This window comes from Paramisgurnus dabryanus, chromosome 4 (assembly GCF_030506205.2).
Source record: "Paramisgurnus dabryanus chromosome 4, PD_genome_1.1, whole genome shotgun sequence".
NCBI lineage: Eukaryota > Metazoa > Chordata > Actinopteri > Cypriniformes > Cobitidae > Paramisgurnus > Paramisgurnus dabryanus.
In genome coordinates this window covers 28,224,804-28,247,971 of record NC_133340.1, presented here as the reverse complement: position 1 = coordinate 28,247,971, position 23,168 = coordinate 28,224,804, and the positions used below count along the sequence as shown (strand labels likewise).

At 36.0% G+C, this 23,168-nt stretch overlaps 1 protein-coding gene across 2 annotated transcripts in view; it reads left to right on the top strand.

Moving 5' to 3' along the window:
- Positions 1 to 17,982: 17,982 nt before the first annotated feature.
- Positions 17,983 to 23,168, top strand: part of gpc6a (glypican 6a) — a 226,447-nt gene continuing 221,261 nt past the window's right edge. Inside the window, exon 1 of one of the 2 annotated variants that reach the window (XM_065254142.2) lies at positions 17,983 to 18,473. In XM_065254142.2, coding sequence (XP_065110214.1) covers positions 18,317 to 18,473 — 157 coding nt within the window. In that variant the 5' untranslated portion in view covers positions 17,983 to 18,316. The remainder of the gene's footprint in view (positions 18,474 to 23,168) is intronic. The other variant, XM_065254143.2, reaches the window with a different exon arrangement.

Genomic DNA, 23,168 nt, shown 5'->3' with positions numbered 1-23,168 from the left:
TTTTACCTTCAATTGTATTTGTTTGCATTATGACTTTGTTCTAACACACGTGCTCAGACTGCAGATTTTATCGGGCGAGTAAGCGCTACATAGTGATCATCATGACAGACCTGCTCAGCATTCACACATTTAGGCAAGCTCAGTGTCCTATTACACCAGGTGCAATGACCATTCACCTTTTTTATTGCAGGTCTGTTTTTTTGAAAGTATAAAGTGTTGATGCATAGGTTGTGATTAATATTAAAAAATGTGTTCATGACCTTAAGAGGGACCATTATTTTCTTATCAGCATGTGTGTTCCTGGGTCTGAACACTGCTAATAATGCTGCTAATGCAATGCATAAGTCGTATGGGTATATTTGTATAATAGCCAACAATATTGTTTTTGTTATGCCAAAAATCATTAGGATATTAGATAAAGATCATGTTTCAAGAAGATATTTTGTACATTTTCTACCGTAAATATTATAAAAAATGTATTTATTATTTGTAATATGTGTTGCTTAGGACTTCATTTGCACAACTTAAAAGGTGAATTTCTCAATATTTACATTTTTTTGCACCCTCAGATTGTAGATTTTCAAATAGTTGTATCTCGGCCAAAAATATGACCTTTTCATGTTTAAGTTCTTAAAAAGTCTTGTGAAATGTCCATACATCAACAGAAAGTGTATTTATTTCAGTTGATGATGTATAAATCTCAATTTTAAAAAAAATACTCTTATGGTTTTGTGGTCCAGGGTCACATATGAGTGAATACATTTTATTATGTCATTGAAATAAATGTTCATGCTTAACTTTGGTTTTTATTTGCAGCAGAATGACAGAGCAGCAGCAGATGAGGAGTTTTGGGGTTATATCGAAGCAGATGAGTTCAGTTTTGGAGTCAGGGGTCCTAAACAGGTATAACACAGATCTCAGATTGCAAATGACATCATTACAGCATATTAAAAATGCATAAGTGTAGCTAAATGAATTTCTAAAAATCTCAGATGGCCTTCCCTGAGAATATTCCAAGTTTCACCCCAGGCTAACATGATTCAAACAGGCTTGGTTCATCGTTGCACTGAATAGTGATTAGGAATGATAGTTTAGCTCCGGTAAAGCCCGCTGCGTCTCAGCCTCTCTTTAGCACACACAGAAAGTGTGCACAAGCCTTTTCGCCTTTTCCCAACACATTAATGCATAATTTGGGGACTCGTTGCCCTCGTGAGAATTGCGTACTGGTCGAGTTCTTCTCTAATTTAAATACATTGCCGGCGTGATTCAACCTGTACACCCACAGGCAATAATTACATCATTTCAATGCAAAGTACCGCAGTAAGCCTCTGTCACCGTACATATTAGACATTTAAACACATTTTCTGGGTTAATAGAAAGTCACTTTTAGCTTTAATCACATATAAATCTGCTAATAAAATCCATGCAAATTTAGATATTTTGGGAATGTCATTGATTTATAAACACTTCTGTATGCTTTTGGTTTCAAACACAAATGTCATTTGTTTAGATTGTAAGTTTTGTTTATCCGTTTTCTGCGTGGTTTGCTGTTTACTGGCTGTGTATTTAAGTTTTGCTCAGTTCATTATAGATTAAGTTCATTCATAATAAGCAAAGTAAATGATTACTTAAAGCAAACACAACTGATCAAACAGGCTGATCTGGACGGTCTAGACATGTCTATAATGATAAGAAGCTTATAAGGGGAGTTATCTCTATGGATGTTCCTCTTTTTGAAATGAAATAAATAAGACACAGTGTTTTTAAAGGTCAGTATTGTGCCTCTGTTCTTGCCTTTGGTATAGATATGCATGTATGCAACTGATTCAACATCTGAAGATCAATGCCATGCTTGTGTAGCATTTTATAGGTGAGGCAGAAAGGATTAAAACAATCATATACTGTGATGTGATGTAACATTTAGACAAAACGCTACTTATCGACCCACATCTGTACTGTAGTGCTTGGGACAACAGACTGATTTTGGTGAAGTTTGGTCAAGTACTAACTTGCAGATAACAGCCACAGGTAAAGCAGATGGTAAATCTAGCTTGATCCAGCTATTTTGAAAACGGTGACAACGAACCAAATAACATTTTATACTGCAAAAAGGATTTTCAAGAAAAACAATTCTTAGTATTTTTGTCTTGTTTTCAGTAAAAATATCGACAAATTCTTACATTAAGATGCTTTTCTTGATGAGCAAAACGACCCAAGAAAATAAGTCTAGTTTTTAGACCAAAAATATCAAATTTAAGTGTTTTTTTTTTGTGCATAAAACAAGCAAAAACACCTGGAAATGGGGTAAGCAAAATAAAAACTTGAAAATTTTTCTTAAACAATAAATTCAAGAAAAATGTGCTTATATTTTTGGTCTAAAAACTAGACTTATTTTCTTGGGTCGTTTTGCTCATTAAGAAAAAGCATCTTCATTTAAGAATTTTTTGATATTTTTATTGAAAACAAGACAAAAATACTAAGAATTTTTTTCTTGAAAATCATTTTTTGCAGTGTGTTAAAGACTTCAACTGTTACTAAAACTATTCTCTTGTATAGCTCATTGGTAAAGCATTACATTAGCAGCACATAAAGTCATAGGAACTTTTCAAACAGATTATGGAAAATGCAATGAAAATTTGTCTGGGGATTGTCTGATTCAATCGCCAACGATTTTGCGGATTTGTTTATGCCTCCTGTAAAGATCCCCTAAATCTCCTTGCATGGGTGTGTGTGAGTTAATAAATTATATCTTTATATCTTAAATAAATAATTTTAGAATAAAAATCTAAATAGAATGATATATATATATATATATATATATATATATTTCAGCACTTTTATGAAATTAAAATTTTTATGCTACTTTGACTTAAAAATAAAAAAGTTATAAAATTTCAACTAGTTTTTATAAGTTATGTCACAATATTCACAGTCAAAACTTAAAATAGTATGTTGACTTGACTTGCAAAAAGTAAATAATATTTTTTATTTACATGTCATGAGACCATTACACAACACAACACAACAATATAGCACAAAACTGAAAACTCATGCAAAATGGACAGAAATGTTTTAAGTACCAATAAAAAAATTGGATGGAGGTCCAACAAATGGAGGTTCAATAATAATAATATTAATAATAACTATATAAAATATTACTGATAATTTTTTTTAAATGAATATAATGTGAAATCAAATATTCTATTAAATTATAAAAAATATTTTCAATTATTATGTATTGTGTTTGCAATCGTGCACTTTCTTTCATCTTAAGTTTGCTTATTACCTACTTTTCTCATGAGAAATCACGCATGTGCATGTTTGTTTATGATAAGATCATATAGTAGCCCATGATGTGCATTTCTATTATGCTGGTGATTGATCTCAGTTTCAGTGCAGATAGTGAGGAGCTTCCTGATGTCTGCTTCATTCCAGTTTGCAGACATTTTTGGTGATATTGTTGATCTTAATTACAAAAAAACCTGTGTCTAAGAGCTGTCCTCACATGTGTATTCACACAACCCTCACTACGACACACACCTTGGGGCATTTTTCCTGCCTTTTGTTAACATAGGATGCGTGGAAATGGGAACTGATAAAAATTTATACCATGTACTAATGCTAAGTATTAAACTTCATTGAACACGTTAAATCCTGCAGCAGCGTGCACATTTTCTTAAATTATTTTTACTAATTTATAACAAAATAGACAACGCAATTTTGTTATGACCCATCCATGATCATTCATGCAGCCATTGTTAACTAAGCATTCCTCTTTTGAGTTTCAATGTGTGCTCATTTCTACTCTAAAGGTCTTTTTTGCCTTTGAGATATTAAGTGTTTTGCAATTTGTTTTAGTACAATATAAATCATAACCTGACATAATCACTTAACCCGCTCCAGAGGTTTGGTTTTCTCCCTGCTGACAGCCATTTTCCAAGTTCTTAATCATTTCGCCTCAAATCAATTTAATCTGCAGGAAACAATGTGCTCGGCAGAACCCGACAGACACTTCGCTGCCAACACCGTGAGAAATGGCCTTCATTGAGGGGCAGTAAAAGCGTAAGCGTTCGTACCTCTTTCATCTTTCACGGGGCTCTCTGATTGGATATGGCCTGCGGTCCACACCACGGGCATTGTGGGTAACCCCTGGCTTATGAATAACGTTCCAGCAGGGAAACCATGAATTACTTTAATGATGAAGGTGCCTCGTGGGCACAAGTACCTTTGACAATATTGATTTTGGGGCACACAATGGACCTTAAAAAACACACTTTTAATATTTAATTTTTGCTCGCAGCGTGTACTGATGGAATTGGCTTTTGCCTTAGGTGCGCCGCAAATTAAATGGGGAAAATGCAAAATGCATTTAAATAGGGCTGTCGTTTAAAGAGTTTGAACCAAACCAAGTCAACAAGTAAACAAATGCATGGTACTTTAGCAGGTCGTTCCTTTAGGGCAAAGCTAAACAAGGTCACCACGAGAGAACAACTGGAAAATAAAACCTAAGAGTTCGCTGGAGAATATGCAAGTTTGTTACATATAAAATATTAAATTTTATAAAATTTTACATTCATTATATTTGGATAAATACACCATACTCATATCAACAAATACATGGACATTTAAACTTTCACTGCTCTTGAAGAGAAAAACATCTCCTGATTTAGCTTTTTGCTTGCATTTTGCATTTTCAGCTCCTTAATAATTAATTGAGGTTGAAGATATAAAGCAGGGGTGTATCTAATGACTGCTTCTCTTTTGCATATTCATGAGCGCCTCATGAATTACACAGAAAGGGTAGCGGCACTGACAGTTTTGGCAAGAATTAAGCGCAAAAAAAGAAAGCGAGTCATTTAACTTTATGATCTTAGACTTTGAAATCCATTGTAGCGTGATTATATTTCTGTATCTGAACCGCTCTAATCTCATTGCATTGGAGTATGATTTTATTAGACTGAATCATATTCTTCATTTGTTATGGAGGTATTGCCAACTAATTTCAATCTTTCATGATTCAGTAATAAGTTAAAATATTCTGTTCTGCTTGATGATGCAATCGGTGTCATTTATAGGTCTGGATCCTGAAACACAAGTTTAACAACACATCAGATACGACAGCAAAATAACAGATAATTTCTGGGCGACTGACTTTTACTCTATTACAGTTGCGGCCGGTGACTTCTTTCTCGAGGGCGCACGATGCAAAACTCGTCAAAACATGTATTTAGCGCGTCATGTGTGTGGCTCGTCATGTCAAAATATGTGTTTGGCCGTCATGTAAACTTATGTGCATCACGTCTCATTTCAAAATATGTGTCTGCTGCAGACGCTTCAAAAGGGTTTATGATAAAAGCCAGATACTCGCTTAATCTCATGTGTAATCAGAGTTTAGTGTTAAATTTGGGTCTTGCAAGTATTTTGTGAATGTGAGCATCTCTTTTATCGCAAACCCTTACGTGTGCAGCAGGCACGTATTTTGACAAGATGCATGATGCACATGCTTCACATGACGCACCAGACACATATTTTGAATTTGTGCCACTCAAAAGATACGTCTACATTTTTTGCAAGTCAATTTTTGTTGTTGACGTTATTGCCCCAAGAATACAAGTTTGTTTATTTCACACACATGGGGCATGTTGTCACACTATGAAACTGGGTTACGTCATAATGGGATCGAGCAGTAAATAGCCTGTTATATTGTAGTATATATGTAAGTTATGCATGGATTAAATTTAGAAACAACACAAAAGTCATTAAACTGCCAACAAGTTTCATTTCAATTGCAACTTTAAACTGGTTATTGACATAAAGATCTTCTGATAACAACCTCACTGGTTTCAATATTTATATATTTTTCCTGTTAATGTGAAATATTATTTTGTAATATTTTGTTTTGTTTTCCAATTTCATGGTTCTTGCTCTTATTATGAAGTGATAGACTCATGCATCTGTTTTTCTTTCCTGATCATTTCCACAATCTTGTTAAACAATCAGTTGTGTAGTAGAGTATATGGAGTATAGAGGTTATGTTTGCTCTGTTATTGATTGTGCATTAATTGTGTTAGTTTCATTAATTTTGTTTTTAATTTCGTTGTTTGTCAGATTGAAGTTATGTTTTTTTTTTTAGACTTGACAACCTGTCTAGTATGAAGAAATAGTCTTGTAGTGTGAAGACTTCACTTCATTAACCTTCATTACCTTTATTATACTCAACACTTTTCCTTATTCTACATTGTGAGGTTATTCTGGGATGTTTGCAAATTTTTTACTTATTGGCCTGAGAACTTCATTCCCAGATCTCAAAGATATCTAGATATGACTCGTGTCCCTTCTTCAACTCAAATCTAAGTTTTATTGCCAGACAATAACCACAAATCTTAAAGTAACACACTTAAAAAGTAAGAGTTTGTGCTACCTTAAAAATTTTAGCAAGTTCACCCTAAAAAGTATTAGTTAACTCAAAATATGTTGAGTCAACTAATATTTTTAAGTTAAATTAATGCAACATTTTATACACCTTTTAAAGGGTTAAAGTTGAAGCAACAATCTTCACATTGTACTTTTATTTACATGTTTATGCTGTATAATTTTAAGCATTCAGGGTTTGTTCAAATCCTCAACCTATGGCACAGCACAGGCAACAGTTTTTCGCAAGCACCAAGAATTAAAATAACCATATAATGTCGATTTTATTCTTCCATTATCTAAAAGCTCATTTCAACTTTACAGTCAAGCAGAAAACAACATTACAGAGCCTGGTGTAGCCAAATTAAGATTCACGAATCCTCTCTCGCAAGATTACAATAATTGCCCATATTTGTCTTTAGGATTCATAAATTATGGAAAGCTCATTAATAATACAAAGGCTTTCTCTTGGTACTAATGCAGGCAAAGAAACCTTTCTCAGCCCTGTAGTCCTAAATTAACACATTTTTTGTGTCCTCGTACGGCAGTCGGCTGCTGTGGATTGGTCTGTGTAATGGCAAACACTTTTCCACATTGCCTTTAGAGCGAGTTGTATGAGATTGACTACAGTAATGGTTGCTTACGTCGAGCGATTGTCAACATCGTGTAAAACCTGAGCAGTAGAAGAACAGAGCTATTGTCATTTCTTTATCATCAAGTACCTGAATCATAAAATTTTACTACTGCAGATATGAGAAAATACATTCACAGAGTCAAATACATAGTCAAAATATTCATAAGGCAAAAGAGTCGATTATGTTATTGCCTAAAATACTGCCTGAGAAATTGTGTATTTCATGCAATGTAGTCAACAATAAAAATAATCTGAGATGCTCTTCAGGGCCTGGACAACTAACTTCTCCAATATATTTATTTATGAAAATGAATGTTAATTTCTGGCTTTATATTTTTATATTGAAGATATACTTTAACCATGTTTTCAGCATTTTCTATGATTTTCCCAAAAGAATAATGCCTTCCAGAAAATGTACTTCACTTAAAAAAAAATATTCAAGCCCTTCTTAGAAATGACACATTAACATTGTGTTTAATTAATTTAAAATACCTCATTAAGAGCAATAAGTATATATATTTAATTAGTCTAACACAAAATTAATATGTACTATATTTTATTGATTTCTTTTTAATTGCGTTAACACAATTAGTTTAAGTTTGGGTTTTGGAAAAAGAATACCGTTTTTTATCTCAACCTAATTTTATCATTTTCAGTCCACTTAATCATTTTATGTTGGGACAACATGAATGTTTTTTGTTGCTATTACTAACTGGGCCGTGAATCTGTATTTCCCAGCATGCTTTGCATCCAACTGCTTTTGGAGAGTATTTTTTTTAATTAAGTGTTATTTTATGCATTGTTAGGTAAAGAGAAAGACTTACTGTAATAGTGTTTAATGTTCATTTATCTTATTTATTTAGAAGCATTTGTGTTATATTTTTTCAAATTGTTTGGTTACCATCGTGCAGAAGAGTGGCGCTTGTGGTTAAGTTGTGGATCTGACGTATTTCTCTCAATGAGCACTAACTGTGTTAATGTCTGTTTGGAGATCAGTCTCTTCTCACATGCTCATCCAAAGTACCGTATGTTATTATTATAAGCATGCTAACATTTGCTCATGCTAATTAGTATGATATAAAAACGTTTTATATAAAATAACTGAATTGAGTTATTCAGACTACACTAAATTGAGTTGAGGCAACTACACTTAATTGAGTACTGCCATCTACTTTAAAATGAGTTGGACAAACTCAATATATTTTAATTGTGTAAAGCAGTTTTTTATGAGTTAGGGGTACACATTCATATTGGATGGAAATCCTGCCCAAAATTTTATTGAGTTAATCCAATGAATTATTTTTTTGAGTTTTCTTTAAATATATAAACATACAATATATCAAATGAAAGAACAGACCATCTGTTTCATCCTACCCTCATTTGTTTTCATCACCTCTCAAATATGGGTAGATTTCTTAAAAACAAAATTTTGAGCAAAAAGCTGAGATAATTCAATTTTTGTGCAGGACTTTTGATAGAGATCAGATTCAGAAAGATCCTCATAACATTCACAGAGTTTGAACTGTTTGCCTTAAGGAAATACTTCTGTGTTTGTTTTATAAGTTGGGTAAGAGCGGAAATACAGATTGCTGGAAAAAGTGGTCATTGGCAGGAAAGCGTTTTATCTTAATATGGCGGGGAAAGAGTTCAAATGTAAAATAAATCTTTGGTATCCCCAGAGTATGCATGTGAAGTTTTAGCTCAAAATACCATATAGATAATTTATTATTGCAGGTTAAAATAACATTGATCACCATAATGGTGGTTTGTTGAAATTGAAACTCTGTCAATTATTTCTCTCTCTGCACTAAATGGCAGTGCTGTGTTTGGATAATGCAGATTTTCAATTCAATTCAATTCAATTTTATTTATATAGCGCTTTTCACAATTTGGTAATTGTATCAAAGCAGCTTTACATAATAGATGTAGTGAAAAGCACAGAAAATCGACAGATAGCATAACATAATACACGATAGCACAAGCAGCTAAATTTGCTGCGGCTATAAATCAACATTATAAGCAAACGTATTACTAATGTAACGTATAGAAGTTAAGCCCAAAAAGGCTGCCTCCCCGGGTTGAAAAACCCCCTAGGAGAAAAAAAACCCCGGAATTTTTTCCGGGGAAGTAAAAAAAAGTCCTAGGAGGAAAAAACCCTTGGGAGATATATATATATATACACATTGAAACGGAAGGAGATTAAGCGGAGATTAAGCGGGTTCTGCCGGTGGTCTTTGGTCAGGCATCAGCTGGACATCACGTTGAAGAACAGCCAGTAGATCAGTGGTGTGCCGACTTTCACATTTACCGGAACTGGATCTGTTTGTCTTATTGTCCTCGTGATCGAGGACGAGACAGGGAGAGAGAAACAAAATCTTATTAGCGTAGGGGCCGTTCACATAAAAAGCAAGTGTTACACAGTAATGTGGATTTTAGTCAGCTCGGTTCCGGGCAGGCTAACTATTGCTGGTTAAGTGTATTACATATAGTTGATGATTTTAGAAACAGAGCTCGTTTGACTAAGGCCAGAGGCCCCACTGCCGTCGTTAATACTAACGTACAGTGGCAAGCGGTTCTGTATACTATTTTAAGGCCAGGGGAAAAGGCCAAAAATTGCAAACCGACCATCTTTGGCAATTAAGACTCAATCGACAACCAATGCAAAGTTTCAGCATATTACTAAAGAGTATTAATGACATTTACCATGTTTTGGAATGTTGACGAGATTAAGGGGTGGTATTATTTTAATAAGATCCCCTTCTGACATCACAAGGGGACCTATTTTTAACATGCTTGCAGAGAATGGTTAACCAAAACTTAGTTACTGGGTTGATCTCTATCACATTTACTAGGTTGACAGAAGCACTCGAGACCAAATTATAGCACTTAAACATGGGAAAAGTCGGATTTTCATGAAATGTCCCCTTTAAGACTTTTACATGAGCATTTAACATGATACATCTTCTGTAAACCTGAAAATCAATTCCTATTTTTAACCAGACCAAGAGTAAAGCACTGTACTGTATGATTCGACCCATAAGAACAGATCGGGATAATTTTACAGATGTTAGCTTAGTTAGCACTAACAATGCCCTTAGCATTACACAAAGGAAAACATTAGAAGTGCCAGCAGGACCGAGGGCTAAGAGTTTATTGAGATCGCCTAATATCTGTATCACAAGATATCATAGTTAGTTTCTTATCTCCACAAACCATATTAAGTTTAAACAGAGATGCCAAGAAAAATAATGTTTATGCATAGACAAAAACGAACAAGAAGAATATTGGGGAGGGTATCGACCTCATGTAAACATTCCTGAGGCAAAAAGCAAATAAGTGCACATCAAAGTGTACTACATGCTACCTTTGTGTCTGCTTTCTTTTATCTGTATTCTTCAGACCATTTCAAAGGCGTCATTAGTGCGGTTTCATAGTCTTTGCCGTCGGGACATAACATTTGTATGCGTACACCAGCCCGATGCTGCTGATCTGATAATGTGATTTGTTTTTGTTTTTTTACAGGGAGACAAAGCTAAAGATGCTCCTCGGGGTTTAATCCTGCTTCTCGCGAGCCCCTTCCAGGCGTTTGCTTCTTGGAGCAGTGACATTTTCAGTAGCGTTTGACTGCATGGAAAGACTTCATCAGTTTGACTTCTTCATCATGTGCCCGGAGTTCAGCAATTAAGGTGAAGCTTTTATCCAAAGCGCTGTACAGTACAGTACACTTATTACACTGCAGTGATTGGGAGTCAATAGCGTGACAGTAGCTGAGGTTGTTTCAGAATAGTTTAGCATTTTCATTAACACAACAAAGCTACATTTACATTCACGTCTATGTAGTTGGCAGCACTTTTATCCAAAGGTACTTCGAGCTATGCATTATGTGAAGAGCTCAGATGCCCCCTTAGTCGAAAATTAGATAATGATATTTACTGAATGCTCTTGGCACGTATTATACATTCATCAACTTTCACTTCCAATCTGCTTGAAATCACAATGAAACGGAAGTTGCAATTGTCTTATTTTCCCCGTGGTGACGTACAGTATATCCGAGTGAAACGGCTTCTCACATGAAACAAGCTAGGGACTTGATTGGTTCTTTGAGAATTAATTGGATCATTGGAAGTTAGGTCATGTTGCTAATTGCTAATCGCTCCAATCTTTTCCCGGGCCTTGCCTATCTGCCATACTCCGTGACCGGAAGTAAAGTGAGATCGTTTCAAGGAGGGGATTTGCATTTTGATTATAGATTATGAGAACACATTTAAAAATAATGAAGCTCACAGATTAGTCATTTAAAAAAAAACACAATATTAAATAATAATTAATTTTTAAATGTAATTTTATTGTGACTTTAATCCCAGCTTCAGACCAATCAGAAATACCAGTTTGCTGGCAAAATCCATTTAACGCCAAGCACATAGATTTTTCAGCAAAGTCCTCCAAATTCACAGAAGATGAATTGGATGAATGTTGGCGCACAAAACAACTGTGGATCACATTCAAACTTGTGTCCCTTCTGAGCACTTGGACTTGAATACAACCCAAAGGTGGCAATTACATGCATCACGGCGCCCTAATGTCTGGCCCAGTTTCTTCATTTTTACATTCTGACTTCCATCATTGGCATCTTTAGTGATTTTCAACTGTTTACCGTGTCTTGTCCAAAGAAGTGCATTACTTTTTAGAAGTGTTTTTTTTTTTGCCAAAAAAAAGCTTGCATGCACTTAGGGTTTTGTAGCAAAAGTCAAATGAAACAACAAAACATTTCAATTTCAATTACTTTTTGTTGGCATTAAAGTGAAATTACTAAACATAAGAGCCTGATAAAAAAAGTCTTATTTACAAGAAAACATGTCAGATGTCAGAGAGTTTTGCATCTGAACTCCTCATGTGTTTCCTGGGAACCGTTGTCAAATGTACAACATACTAGCTGCATTTTATGGAGCCCCTAAGGGGACATGGAGCAAAAATTAAATAAAGTTTAATTTTTGGTGCGCACGTGAAACTATAGCGTGCTCATATGAAACTATAGCGTGCGCAGGTGAAACTAACGGGTGCGCATGTGAAACTATCGCGTGCTCACATGAAACTATCGCGTGCTCACATGAAACTATAGCGTGCTCACATGAAACTATCGCGTGCTCACATGAAACTATCGCGTGCTCACATGAAACTATAGCGTGCTCACATGAAACTATAGCGTGCTCACATGAAACTATCGCGTGCTCACATGAAACTATCGCGTGCTCACATGAAACTATCGCGTGCTCACATGAAACTATCGCGTGCTCACATGAAACTATCGCGTGCTCACATGAAACTATCGCGTGCTCACATGAAACTATCGCGTGCTCACATGAAACTATCGCGTGCTCACATGAAACTATCGCGTGCTCACATGAAACTATAGCGTGCTCACATGAAACTATAGCGTGCTCACATGAAACTATAGCGTGCTCACATGAAACTATAGCGTGCTCACATGAAACTATCGCGTGCTCACATGAAACTATCGCGTGCTCACATGAAACTATCGCGTGCTCACATGAAACTATCGCGTGCTCACATGAAACTATCGCGTGCTCACATGAAACTATCGCGTGCTCACATGAAACTATCGCGTGCTCACATGAAACTATCGCGTGCTCACATGAAACTATCGCGTGCTCACATGAAACTATCGCGTGCTCACATGAAACTATCGCGTGCTCACATGAAACTATCGCGTGCTCACATGAAACTATCGCGTGCTCACATGAAACTATAGCGTGCTCACATGAAACTATAGCGTGCTCACATGAAACTATAGCGTGCTCACATGAAACTATAGCGTGCTCACATGAAACTATCGCGTGCTCACATGAAACTATCGCGTGCTCACATGAAACTATCGCGTGCTCACATGAAACTATAGCGTGCTCACATGAAACTATAGCGTGCTCACATGAAACTATAGTGTGCCCTTGTGAAACTATAGCGTGCTCATGTGAAGCTATTGCGTGCGCATGTGAAACTTTCTCATTCACGTGCGCGTGCGAAAGATTCACTTGATCACGTGAAACTAAACTTTAAAAAAAAAAATATGCACATGAAAGTTTCATTTGAGCCCATGAAAGTTTTACGTGACCACATGAAAGTTTCACATGAACACATGAAACTAAACTTTAGACTTTTTTACTTTAATGTCACCTTAGGCCAGGGGCTCGGTAGCATTTCAATTAAAGATTTGCACAAAACTTTAGCATTATTTTCTAAATGTCAACAAAAAAATATTGCCAAATAATGGTGTTTCCATTACCTGATGTTATGCGACTAAAACGTGTTTTTGTTGTCTCGTGATGCATCTTTCCAAAAACCATGAAGACGGGTGAGTCTTCATGGTGTTGCAGACATCAAAATATCACTAGCGTCTCGAAAGCACATAGAGCGGTCGACTCCAGAATCACTTGTGAGGTGTTTTGATGTCATGCTCTTGACGGTTCGAACACACCTCTTCTGTTTTGTCATTTAAACATAAAGTACCATATTTAAAAAAATGGTCTGTGACCTGTAAATGCTAAAAAACTTCATTGCAGTTATGCGATATATTCCTTTTTCGAATCGAAAAACCACGTAACCCAAGCGTAAAAACTTTTAGTGATATTTATAAAAGTTTATGTGAAATTGCGGTGTTTTCATACGGGGCATTTTCAATTTGCTATTTTAATTTGCGCAGGGAGAATTCATTCTTTTACAGATATTGTACAGTAACCAATATGATTTCTTGTTTTTTATTTAAATATAGAAAATCAGTCTAAAATTGCAAAGTGAGGTGAAATTAATAGCATTGTGATTTTTTAAGCATTTTTGTATTCACAAGAGGGAAATAACTAAAAGTACGACCTGACAAAATACCCAACTATTGTGTCCGGTGAGATTTCAAGTTGAAGTTTTTTTCCGCTTGGATGAATGAAACATCAAAGAGAAGCTTTCACAGGTGTTTTTACACAGAATATCAGCCAGGATCAAACATATGGGTGAAAGCGTATGTGTGTGCGTCTTCAAACAGGAACAGGTTGAAGAAACAGTGTAAAGATAGAACGCACTAACCCACATTGAGGATTATTGATCCAGCAGAAGCTACTCTATCTTGCTGGAGTTGCAGCTTATTGTATCTGAACCCTCCAGAACACGTGACAGTCAAACTGTGGTGTGCTACTGTATACAGGCCAGTCTTCACTGATAGGCTAATTAACCGGTGAACGGAGGTTGTGATTGGACGAAAGCGGTCAATTAATAGCAGACTCAAAAGTATGCTGCAAACATCATGAGATTCAAGAGAATTGAGAGTAGAGTTACTTACAGTATTGTACAAACATAAACAAGTGACATCATCAAGTGACATCATCAGGCCCAGACTGTATCAGATGACTTCTATGGTATGGATTTATTTGCGTATTTGTGATTGATTGTATGGATGAGAACATGGAGAGAAATGGAGGTGAGGGAATTTCGTCTTATTGATCAGGTCAAATGTACTCACAGTGTCCAGGAGACAAAAATAGCTCATAAAATATGCAGCAGTTCTCAATTCCAGTCTTGAAGACCCAAGGCACTACATATTTTGTAAGCATTTCTTATTTAATACATCTTGAGTCATTTAATAAATTTTTACATTTACATTTAATACAGACTCAAACATGAGATCTGTTTACAAACACACACACACAGAGCTACTTAAGGAGCTGCTCTGAGAAACAGCCAATCAGAGCAGAGCTCAATATTATTATTCATGACCCATTAAAATGAGGTCATAATAGACCATTTCCTTCTAAAGTCAAATCCAAGGGTTGTAAATGGACATAAATAATTTTTGCACTTATGTAGATAATAGAGAACAATTTCAAATATTATTTCAATGCATTCTTTGGCACCATTCAAAAATTAAGTTGAATTGACTTGCATAATTAAGTTGTTTAAACTTCATGCTGCATGCCCTGTTTTTGTGATGAGGAAGTATGTACGTTTTAGTGTGCATCAAAAAAGTTTGCAAGTACTATGTTCTTGCCTGTGGCACATTGCGATTGTTATTTGACTATCACACAATACCAAAATATTTCTTGCATTTCAGCCTTTTTTCATTTATTATTATGTCATTTTTGCTATATAATTTATTGCATTGCTAAACTCTACCCACTTGCAATGAATTGTGGGTAATATTGGCCTTTAGAGTATGCATGGATTTGCATAGGGGAAGGGGACACACTAATTGTAATTTCGAACACTATTAAGAATAAAAAGTATGTAAATTGTGACGCGGCGATACAGAAATGTATTTCTCTTAGTCCCCAGGACCGCAATCGAGAACCACTGACTTGGTGAAAGATCGGTGTTCCAGAACAAATGGGGGTCAAACCGAGCTCAATAAACTGGCCTTTACCTTGTGTTTAATTAACCGGGTGATTGGAGTTATGATTGGGCCGAGCCTTTATTTACTATTGGCCGTAAAAGAAAATCTGATTTGCAATTATACAACAGACATCCCATACTGTATAAGAAGAGTGACCGCAACACCAAGTTAGAGAACACAAAGTTGCATTGCGACAAACTCACTATTGTTTTAAGAATTGACTCCAGTGCTTTTATTTCGGCCCCTGATGTTTTCCTAATCCTCTGAGGAGACACATGTTGCTGAGACAACAGGCAGAACAGCATGCTGTTTCCTCTCCCATACACACACACACACACACACGCACGCACGCACCCACACACACACACACCACCTGCAGTCGCAGGAAAACCACTGACCTTCCACAGAGAAAACCACAAGAGTAATCTATCTTCAGGATGCTAAGAGGTGCTCGCGGCCTCCGGCTCTCAAACCCTCCATGCTGCTTTATTATATAATGCATTATCACAAGGACAATGAGAACACAAGCTCCAGACTTTGATATTTGTATTTTTGTTGTGCGATTCAATTTCTTTTGTAGATTAGAGCACTGATAAAGATGCTGTGTGTGTGTTAATAATGGCACACTATGCTTTTGATTTTAACAGTGCAGCGATACAATCAGACATGAATAACAAATCATTCTCTTACAATACTGCATCAATACAAACTGCAAATTTAAATTTTGTTATTTTAACACAATGTGCATTTGTGATGTTTTGGTGATACCCATCTCCAACATCTGCAGGGTACAGCCAAGCACTCCATTGTATTCTGTACACAGCCACACAGTAGCCTACTGTGTGTACTATAAATATGAAAAATAGATAGTATATTGCGGGTGCTCTGTAAATAAATGTTTCTTGACTGCACGGCAGGTAATCAGAAAATCTCATTATGGTTGTGTGCATAGATGTAGCTTACACATGTGATGGTACAGTATGTGTGTTTTATTTTTTTGGGTGACTTCAGAGTAATATTACATCAACAGCACAGTTCCTATCATATAGGGCCTTACGTTATAATGCAATATTGTAATTTTCAAAAGGCAATATGCATTGAAAGTCTGTTAAGATGGGCTCATATTGTTGTTTGTAAGCAGGTGCCATTGAAAAAGAGCAACAGAAAATGTCAGGGACATCTGTATGAATGTTCAGAAATGTATGGGGACAAAAATAGATGTACACAAAAATAAATAAGTCAAAGCTGGAGAATGTGAACTTTATGATGCCAGCAGCAGTGACCGGGGAAAAGGCAAAGCTTCATTTTAAATTACACCAGACTCAAGTTGTTGACTAAGTTGACTAATACCAAAAAGGTGAACTCATTCTGCTAAAACTATACCAGCCGTCAGCTAAAAAAATGTGACCGGGAAACATTTTGATGTTGAAGCTGTAAATGAGATTTTTTTCTTTCTTTTATGAGTTCATCTGTGCATTCATCTCATACTTGTTGCTCATACAAGAGAGGTTTAATCCTGCAAAAAATAATAATAATAAAAATAATAATAATGCAAAACTAGTTAAAAGACTATGATATTACTCTGCAATTTTCCTTGTATCTCATTTAACTTTTCCGCATTTGTATTTACCAATATTGCTTGTTTTCTCAGTTCGCATTGGAAGCCTATTTTGCATTAACTTAACCTACTTTACTTAATTGACTATATGGCGTACTGTACTGTAAATTTACGTTTTATTTTATTATTATTGATTTATTTTTGGTCAGAGTGTGAGGTCAAACATGATGACGACATGCTTTGAAATTCCTGATCCAGCATCAGGTAGCTTTTAGGAATCCAGTCCGGGCTTTACTCGATTGGACCTAGGTTGTAATCTCGGTCTGTGTGTGAGTGTATCATATTAGTATGTTTAAAAATATGTTGTATAATTAAAATATAATTAACATAATGTACAGTTATTTGATACTGTAATTATATATTATAAGCATTCAGATTAAATAAATAATGACTTTAAAATAAATGCTGTCTATATTAAGAAAGAAGATGATGATGTGATGTCTATGGAGAACAATTTTGTTATTAGAAACGACATTACTTAAATTATTCAAAAGCATTACAAGTTATTTGTTAAATCATAAGTTGATCATTTAAACATTTACACTGCACTGCTGTTTTGCATTAAAATGTTTGATGTAAGCATCTCCGGAAGCCAAAGTTTAAAGTCGAGTTTAAATGGGTAAAAAAAAAATAATCCTTTTGCCTGCTTTAGCAAATCGTTTTTCTGCTCAATAAAGTTATTACTTTTACAAGATGTACACATTTTCTGGTTAATAATTTCCAATATATACTTCCAACATTTCTAATTGTAAAATTTCAGTTTTTAAAATTCACTAGCAAAATCCATTAAACTTGAGAAATCCACTCCGTGTTTTGCTCATTCTCGACCACTGGGTTGTGCGGTTTATCAGCTCGTGTGAGTGTGTATGAGAGAGAGAGAGAAAGAAAGAGAGAGAGAGCGAGAGAGAGAGAGAGAGAGAGAGAGAGAAAGAAAGAGAGACTCAGGATTCCTACTTTCACCCGCGGAAAGAAACACAGTGCGCGTCTGTGTAGAGCAGAAGTTCAGTCTCTGGCTAGGTTCGCAGGATTTTGGAGGTTTCACTTTTATTATAAGAGACGCCTTTATTGCACGCGGATTCGTGTCGGACTTCTGCTATGTGGTGGATGAGTCGTGATTTATGAACGACTGAAACATTTTCTCAACCTGCAGCTGCGAGTCCCGGTGCGCCGAGCGCGTTTCTCCCAGCGGATCATACGCGCGTCTTGCGCATTGTGCGCCTTTACGCATCGGGTGGATTTTGGGCACGGGACCTGTACTGCGATGTTGCGGACACCTGTCGTGATTTTCACTTCTCTGTCGCTCGTCGTATCGCTGTCGTTTGCTGGAGATGTAAAATCGCGCAGCTGCGGCGACGTGCGCCATGCGTACATGTCCAAAGGCTTCAGTCTCCATAATGTGCCACATCAGGAGATACCAGGTGAGGAGAGGGTGTCAAGGGTTTGACATGTTTCCAGCTAAGGGTGAAGAGCTTGAAATGCAACATTTGGGTGGAGATCAGTTCATGTTGTGTTGAAGCTTTGTCTTATTGATCTGTACTTATCTGTTACGGCGATGTGTAATGATGGATCATGTGTAAACTGTGATATTGCATATAATTAATGTGAATAATTCAATCAATTGAGATGACTTGCATTTAAAGCGTTCACAAAGTTTTTCTTCAATGTAAAGTAGATTTTGTAATGTTTTATATACAGAAAAATATTAGAAGAACATTTTTGGGGTAATATTGGGTGTTAAAGTGTTGCATTCTTGTGCACGTACAGTAGAAAGTTTGACTTGGAAGTTGAATATGTCTCTGTTATATGACAGCAGACAAGTGAAAGTAGATCTAGAAAATAAGATTTGGCCATGCATTAGTTGTTGTGGTCTTGATCAGTGCATAGTTGGTAAATGCATGCATTAAATATAGCAAGAAAACATTTGCATGTCAATTAATTTAGAAGGCTTATGGGTTTTTGAAAACTTTTCCTACTCCATGTACTTCATTAAAATGGATATACTGTTGACATCAATACATTTGTCTACTTACAGTAGTAGTTACACGTTTAAAATATTATTGTAGTTTGTTTGCATGCATGGATCTGTTTGCAGCTGAGCATGTTTTATTGCTAGAGAAATTTACAGTAAGCTTCTGTATTATAACTTTTATAGTAAAATGTCTCTCACCGTACAACTTTGTTTAACACCACTGTACTTTTTATCTACAACTTTAATGTTATTCAGCTGTAAACCTAAAATGTGTTTAAAAGTTTTTTGCATTGCCACCAAGACATAAATGGTCAGCTGTGAGTTACAGTCCAATCTAGCAGTGAATTGTTTTCGGACATGCTCCGTAAACTACTGGCCTTCGCTCGTAAACTCTTCTTGTGAGTGTTACCTTCATTGTAACAGTTTTACAGGACTCTTCAATTAAAAACCCAGACGTGCAATATAAACAACCCCAGTAGGTGGCTCTACTTACTCAGTTGGAGAAGCCCCTGTTTAACATGAGATTTATGAAGTCCTTTAGGCCACACTGGAGCTGGATGCACACTGCATGCTGTGGCACAGATAGGTTTTTCTTTTATTATCTGTTGTGGAGTAATCACATTTGAGGGTCTTACCAAGTTAAAGGAGATTACCATTCTGAAAAACATAATGCAGGAGAAGAGAATTTGTAAAGGTTAAATAATGCATTAATAATACGAGTCTGTGATACAGTTGAGTCGGGCTCACATTTGTACTGATAGTAGATGTAGTCTGGAATGACTGGTTATTTGTGTGGTATTTATGGATTTGATTTAAGCAACTGTTTGGAGATTTGCAACATGCAATAACAAAAGTGCACGTGCGTGTGAACTACACACATCTACATTGTTTTTCTTAACTTCTAAAATAAGATTATTTACACGTCTCCCTTGTGTTACCTTCTGTATGAAGATGTTGTCATCGGAGAATCCCATTGCAGGCGGTCTCTGAGGGTTCAGTTCCCTGAGAGCTTCAGGAAGGCATGTGAATCTATATATGGCCGTCTGACTGTATCTGTGTTCATCTTTGTAATGTACACGATGATGCATATTATATTTTTCCAGCAATACTGATACGAATCAGCTAAATATTTTTCAGATTCAACAGGTTTTTTAATCTTACATTCTCAAGTTTAATTTGCTTATTCAGTGAGTGTGATTTATCAAGTCTGTTCAAATTGGTAAAGCAATGCATTAGCAGTGCAAAGGTCATGGGGTTCAATCCCAATGTGCATACATACTGATTATAAATGTGATGCTTGAATCATGTATTGTAAGTTGCTTTAGATTGAAGAGTCTGTCAAATGCGCATACAGTATGTAAATCGGGGTGTGCGTGTGCCTGTATAAGAATTGTGTATTTGTGTATACACACTAAAAATGCTGGGTTATTTTCAACCTAGCGCTGGGTCAAAAAGGAATAAACCCAACCTATTGGGTTGTAATTTAACCTATGCTGGGTTGTCTTAACCCATTGATTTAAAACATTTTTTGGGATAATTTAACACAGCAGTGACAGCACATTACGATCGTCTCTTTTTGACCAAACATTGGGTTGAAAATAACCCAGGTTTTTATGTGTGTGTACAGTAAGTTTTGGCTAAACTTTCTAAAGAGGCCATTATTATTTATAAGCCTCTTTTATTGACCAAATCATGTTTTGTTTTAAATCCAATAATGTCAACAGGTTTGTGTACAGGATAAGTTTTCAGGATGATGACATTGTGTACTGTGTTTATCATTATCATCCAATATCTGTGAGAGATTCACACGAATATACAACTGTTTTCCAAGGTCTGTATGTTTGTGTTTTTGATTAAGTCCCTGTAAAGTTAATCTTGAAAATTGCAGGGTTTCCCGCAGCACTTTTCAGTTCGGGCGGCCCACCTAAGCTGGGATACCCTACCACCTTAACAAGGTCGTCCAAAAAAAAATTCGCTGCACAAAAGGCCGTCAAGTGCATCTTGAAGAATAGCGTGGACGAGCTTCACACCACGAGCGGACACGCGCCACATGGCTGAAATGAGAGAAAGACATGGTCCGTCAATGTCTGGAGGATAACTAGCCTGTTGATAAAACATTTAATTCATTAATAATCTAGTATGTGTTCCTTTTCTGTCATAGTTTCTTCAAAATTGAGTTTTATTTGAGTGTTTTAAATAAAAATATGTTCATCATGATGCCTACGCCCCGCCCCTTTGATTGCCACGCCTCCGGCCTGCCCGCCTGCACAACCCTTCCACCTTAACTAACAAATTTTCTGCGGGAAACCCTGAATTGTTTCTAAACACATTATAAAATGTATTGCCGAAACACACATCAATATCTGTAAACTATGTTGTACTGAATTGCAAAGTTAAACAGTTTTTTCACCATTTCTGAGATTTTTAGGTGGGCATTAAATGGGGGCTCGAAGATGCACTTGAGCCACCGTGCATGGCTCCGCCCCTAACACAATTGCGAGCATCCATTCAGGTTATAGCAATATAAGAAAGTTGAGATAGACGGCAGCTTTCTCACGAGTGGGCGTGGTTTGTGCCGACAGCGGACACGCCCACACCACTTCTATTTCAATCCTATTTTTCCAAGATTTGATTTACTTGTTTTTTTTTCCAAGTTGGGTTGGGTGGTAAAACACATTTTTCTGTGGTGTGACAAACTCAGAACTTATTTAACCCCTTCACACCTGATTCTTCAGTTGTGCCTTATTTTGATTGGTTGATCAGTATTTTTATTGGTTTGAAGCACAAAACATGTGATGTCCATGCCAGTGGACGCAGGGTCTGAAGGGGTTAATATCTGACTTTACATGGACTTTAAAAAACGCACTGAACACAATCTGCACTCATAACACTAACTCCATCTAAAATGTATTTTAATAATTGACTTGTTTTGATTAAATAATCCAAATCTGTGTTTTTTTTATAGAAAACAACAAACAAAACAATGAAAAGCAAAATAAATAAATAAATAAATTAAGAAAATCAAATGAATAGAAATGAAATATTAAAAGCTAATCTGAAGCAATATTAAGCTTACACCCGCTGAGTATTAAGATTTGTACTCTTGTAATTTCATTTGATTAAAGGTTTCACATTTCATCATGTCTAAAAACAGCTTTAGCAGCTTTCAATGTTGTAATAAATCTCCTAATGAAACCTCAGACTATATTTGGACAATAGTTTGAGAGTCTGCATTTAGATGCTCAGTCATTAAGTACTTTATAAATCAGTGAATGTATTTAAAGATGGCTGGATAAATGTGTGCGTGTGATACAGAGCTTGTGATTATAAAGGCCATCTAATTTTACAGTGTCACCTCATCCTGCTTTAGGGTAAGATAACATGATGGGCGGGTGAGAACATTACAGATTACACAGATCATACGATTCTCAAATCAGGACATTTCCAAACTCTTTCCAAACGAACGCAGCAAACATTTAAACTCTCTGTATTTGTATACTGGGAAGTACAGCACCCACACACATGCACGACTAAAATGCGTCTTTTGTCCGCAGATAAATCATCCGGTTGATTAATCAAGTGTTTGATTGTTGCTCTTCTCATGAGCTCATTTGAGATCTCAAAGGGTTTTTGTTTATGCGGTGAGCATTCAAGGAGCAAATCGGTGCCTGACAACACAGAGGTCATGAGGGAAGCTTTACACACCATTACACCGACTTCATCTTTACATTAGCATCATAAATAGACAAATATTTAATATCAGCACGTTTATGCATTGCTCTAATGTATTAGTTTTGCATCAGTCACTCTTTTGCAACAGGTGCTCATGTGATTCAATTTATCAGAATATCATCTCATAATTGCGCTGAATGATGTTGACCCCATATCTCTGTAATTTGGGAGTGGACAGCGGTATACAATAAATATTTCTGTGTAAATGTTTTCATGCAAGTCAAAGCATCATGTGAGATGTCACGATCATCTTTATTAAAACAGCATATGATAAAATTACAATTCAAAGACTGGGGTTTCCTCCCTGTTTGAAATATACAGCTGCACAACTTAACCTGGTTGACAAGATACGTCTGACCTCAGTGTGCATTATTTATTTTATTTATATAAAAAAAAAATTGCCATAAAACTG